This window comes from Panthera uncia, chromosome E1 (assembly GCF_023721935.1).
Source record: "Panthera uncia isolate 11264 chromosome E1, Puncia_PCG_1.0, whole genome shotgun sequence".
NCBI lineage: Eukaryota > Metazoa > Chordata > Mammalia > Carnivora > Felidae > Panthera > Panthera uncia.
The window spans coordinates 53,813,200-53,817,104 of NC_064814.1; the positions used below are offsets into that span (position 1 = coordinate 53,813,200).

Below are 3,905 nucleotides of genomic sequence, written 5' to 3' on the forward strand. Positions count from 1 at the left end.
CTTTTCTTTCTCTCTCTCTTTTTTTTTAAAGTTTATATTTATTTATTTTGAGAAAGAGATGGAGAGCAATCGGGGGGGAAGGACAGAGAGACAGAGAGAGAGAGAGAGAGAGGGAGGGAGAATCCCAAGCAGGCTCTGCACTGCCAGCACAGAGTCCGATGCAGGACTTGAACCCATGAACCGTGAGATCATGACCCGAACCAAAATCAAGAGTCGGATGCTTAACCAACCGACTGAGCCAACCAGGGGCCCCTATCCCAAGCTACCTTTCACCCAGGGGCCAATACCATGATTTCCAGACACACACCCCTCTCCGTATTTGGGTCTGACTCACCCTATTTGGTGGGGGGAGCCCACTGTGACTGGGATGAACTGCCCACCTTCCCCAACACACCTTTTGCTGTTGGAAATTGCTCTCTGGTGCCCCACTCACACAGAGTAAACCTGATTTGAGTGGGGCCTGATCCAACAGGACACAGAAGAAGAGGTCAGAGGAAGAGTCTTGGGCCACCTGGAGGAGGGAAAGGGCAGGAGCTGAGGACCAAAGACAGTGGATCCAAGGAGGGAGGAGAGCAGGGGCTGGAGAGAGCGCTGCTTGGAGAAAGTCACCCCAGGCGGGCAGGGGCCCTGCAGAGAACAGACGGAGAGTCTGTGGCTCTGGGGACCCGGGAGGACAGAGTGGCCAGCACGGTCCTAGAGCTCAGCTCTGCCTGGACTTCATGCGGGGAGGCTCCGGGCTCTGCCAGGAAGAACGGAGACGAGCAGTGTCGTAAAGAAACGCGGATTTAGGGGCGCCTGGGTGGCTCAGTCGGTTAAGCATCTGACTCTTGGTTTTGGCTCAGGTCATGATCTCACGGGTCATGAGATCTAGCCCCACCCCTGCACTGACAGGGCAAAGCCTGCTTGGGATTCTCTCTCTCTCTCCCTCTCTCTCTCTCTCAAAATAAACATTACAAAAAAGTGGTGGATTTATGCTCAGGATCATCGGGAGGGAGGGAGGAAGCAGAAAGGAAGTTGTCCTCTGACTTGCTCGCTCCCCGATGGGGATGTCGCATCTCTAGGGCACGAACCCTGCACCAGACCCTCTGGAGGCAAGTCAAGGACAGGAATCCGGGCGGTGACGGTGACTCGGTGAAGACCTCCCCTCCCCGCCCCCCGGTTCTCCCAGCCTCCCCTTCCTCCCACACACAAAAAGTACCTAAAATACCAGGAAAAGTATCTAAATCCAGCCATTCATATCTTAGTGCCTTATTGCAAATACATAGGCATTGGCACTCGAACTTGATAAAGGCTTTTTTTTTTTTTTTTTTTTGAACGAAAGGTTTTAATGCTGCGTTCAAGGCCCCTGAGCTAGCACAGCTCTGGTGGAAAGCTTTGGCTTTCCAGGTAAGTGGTGCCTCTCGGAAGCTCCAGAACTGCTCTGCACAGGTGACCAGCCAGGGGAGGAGAGGGCTCTGGTGACCGAGAGGTACACACACGGGTTCCGGATGCGAAATCCAAACAGGTGGTGGGATCGACTCCACTCCTTTACCCGCTAAAGAATGGGAAGGTAGGAATCTGATTTGATGTAACTCATGAGGAGGGTGGGGAAAGGGGGCATTTAGATATCAAAAAGGTCACACTCTGAGCCCGGGGCATGACTGTCCAGTGCTGAAAAAGCACATAAAATCCTGGGCTGTGCTGTTCTCCAGTCCATACACAGTCTGGTGTTTTAAGAGCAAGAGAGGGGTGCCTGCGAGGCTCAGTCGGTTAAGCGTCCGACTTCGGCTCAGGTCACGATCTCGCAGTTCGTGGGTTCGAGCCCCGCGTCAGGCTCTGTGCTGACAGCTCAGAGCCTGGAGCCTGCTTCAGATTCTGTGTCTCCCTCTCTCTGCCCCACCCACCATTTGTGCTTTGTCTCTCTCTCTCTCTCAAAAACAGATAAACATTAAAAAATTCTTTAAAAAAAAAAAAGGGAAAAAAAAGAGTAAGACAAAAAGCACGCCAGGGAGTGGTTTCTTATTTATGTGGATCTCGTCTGACTTTCTTTTTGGCTTTAGCACAAAGCCAGGCATCGCCCTCCGCTGAGAGCCAGGCTGCAGACGGATGCTGAGAACAGGAAGGGCGTGTGAGGACCGCTTTGGCTTCACCCCTGCTTCTAACTGTTGCGGGTACCGGGTGCCCAGTCCCGAGGAGCCGTGACAATGGAGGCTCTCCCCAGGGCCCTGGAGGTCGAGGAGAAGTCTCCGGAATCCAAGGACCTGCTGCCCAGCCAGACCGCCAGCTCCCTGTGCATCAGCTCCAGAAGTGAGTCTGTCTGGACCGCCACCCCCAGGAGTAACTGGGAAATCTACCGTAAACCCATCGTCATCATGTCGGTGGGGGGCGCCATCCTGCTCTTCGGCGTGGTCATCACCTGCCTGGCCTACACCCTGCACCTGGGCAACAACAGCCTTAAGGTCCTTAAGATGATAGGGCCCGCCTTCCTGTCGCTGGGACTCATGATGCTGGTGTGCGGGCTGGTGTGGGTGCCCATCATCAAAAAGAAACAGAAGCAGAGGCAGAAGTCCGTTTTCTTCCAGAGCCTCAAGTCCTTCTTCCTGAATCGCTGATGGCGGCCAACAGCTCTGTTCTCCCTGTCGCCCCGCCCCCTCCACCGGGAGGAGATCTGACAAGGACATCAACATCCCCATCTTCTTGGGGGTGGGGCTAGCCATAAAGCAGACCAGCGAAGCCTCTTCCTGGCCCTGCGGGGAAGAGCTCAGGGCTCCGGGTGCAGCTGGAGGGGGCTGCTGGCTGTGTCTCATTTAGGCTCTCTGTTTAGGCTCTCTGTAACTGCCCTGCCTCCCGTAGACGCTGGCCGCAGGCATCCCCTTTCAAGGCTCACTCCCTGCTCCTGCATCCAGGTACCAGCCATCTAACTCTCTCCGCAGAGCGCTATGCATGTTGGGAAATTCCTCCGGCCAGGCCGTGCCCCAAAGAGAGCCTCCTGTTTCTGCATCTGAGTGCCTGAGCTGGATTCGCCCATTTGCACCCTTCTGGGACCCAAACTGACCGGTGGAGCTCCCTCTGAGTGCCTGAGCTGGATTCGCCCATTTGCACCCGAACTGACTGGTAGAGGTCCCTCACAGAAGAGCCAGAAGACTGGTCTGGCTCCCTGTGTTCACCGGCCCCAGCTCTCTCTGTGGGCAAGATACTGATTGGTATTTCAAGAGACGAGACGAGTCACACGTATAAAACACGGCAGAGTGAACAGTAAGGGTGGCCAGGGAGAAACACTTTGGAAGAAGGCGCGTCCCCCCTCCCCCGACCCCAGAAAAGGCGCTGGGAGTCAGCCAGCTGAGGAAATTTAACTCCGGGTTATAGAGTTTTTACATCAGAGGCCGTGTGGGCTGGACTGGGGGTGCCACAGTTTGACCTTCTAGCTCCCCTGTGAACTTGACAATTGGCCAAGCACAAGTGCATGTTGCCCTGACTCCCCCTTTCCCCCTGTCTGTCTACCCGGCCCCACCCCCAATTCTAGAACAGCAAGACAGAGACCGCAGAGGGATTCTGTAAGATCGTTCTGTCCTTCAGCTCCATCAAGGACCAAAGACCATGCACCGCACCTGAACGGTCTGTGGGTTTCCAGAGAGAGAGGATTTGCTTTAGAAAAATCCCAATGTCTGGTCTCCCTGCCTATAGCCACCGAAGGAGCGAACATTTACTGGGCGCCCTTCTCCGGGGCCAGGCCCTGGGATGGGAACCGGCCAGACAACTTCGTTCCAAAGCGAGACATATGGCCAGGCCGAGGTGCGGCCGCAACACCCGTGCTGGGCGCGCTATGGGGGAAACTTGGCAGGTGCAGGAACACAGAGGGGGCATCTCACCCAGACAGGGGAGAGGACGGAGGGGTTGCGGGACTGTGCCATTGGAATGGAGGACAA

The 3,905-nt window shown here is 55.4% G+C and overlaps 1 protein-coding gene across 1 annotated transcript; it reads left to right on the forward strand.

The window, feature by feature from the left end:
* The first annotated feature begins 1,376 nt into the window (after positions 1 to 1,376).
* Positions 1,377 to 2,591, forward strand: PIRT (phosphoinositide interacting regulator of transient receptor potential channels). The gene has a single exon (XM_049636931.1). It carries the CDS (start codon positions 2,184 to 2,186, stop codon positions 2,589 to 2,591), a length of 408 nt encoding a protein of 135 aa, XP_049492888.1. The 5' UTR covers positions 1,377 to 2,183.
* The last annotated feature ends 1,314 nt before the right edge of the window (positions 2,592 to 3,905 follow it).

Excerpts from the sequence above, each read along its gene's own strand:
- PIRT (XM_049636931.1), top strand. The coding sequence starts at position 2,184 with ATGGAGGCTCTCCCCAGGGCCCTGGAGGTCGAGGAGAAGTCTCCGGAA.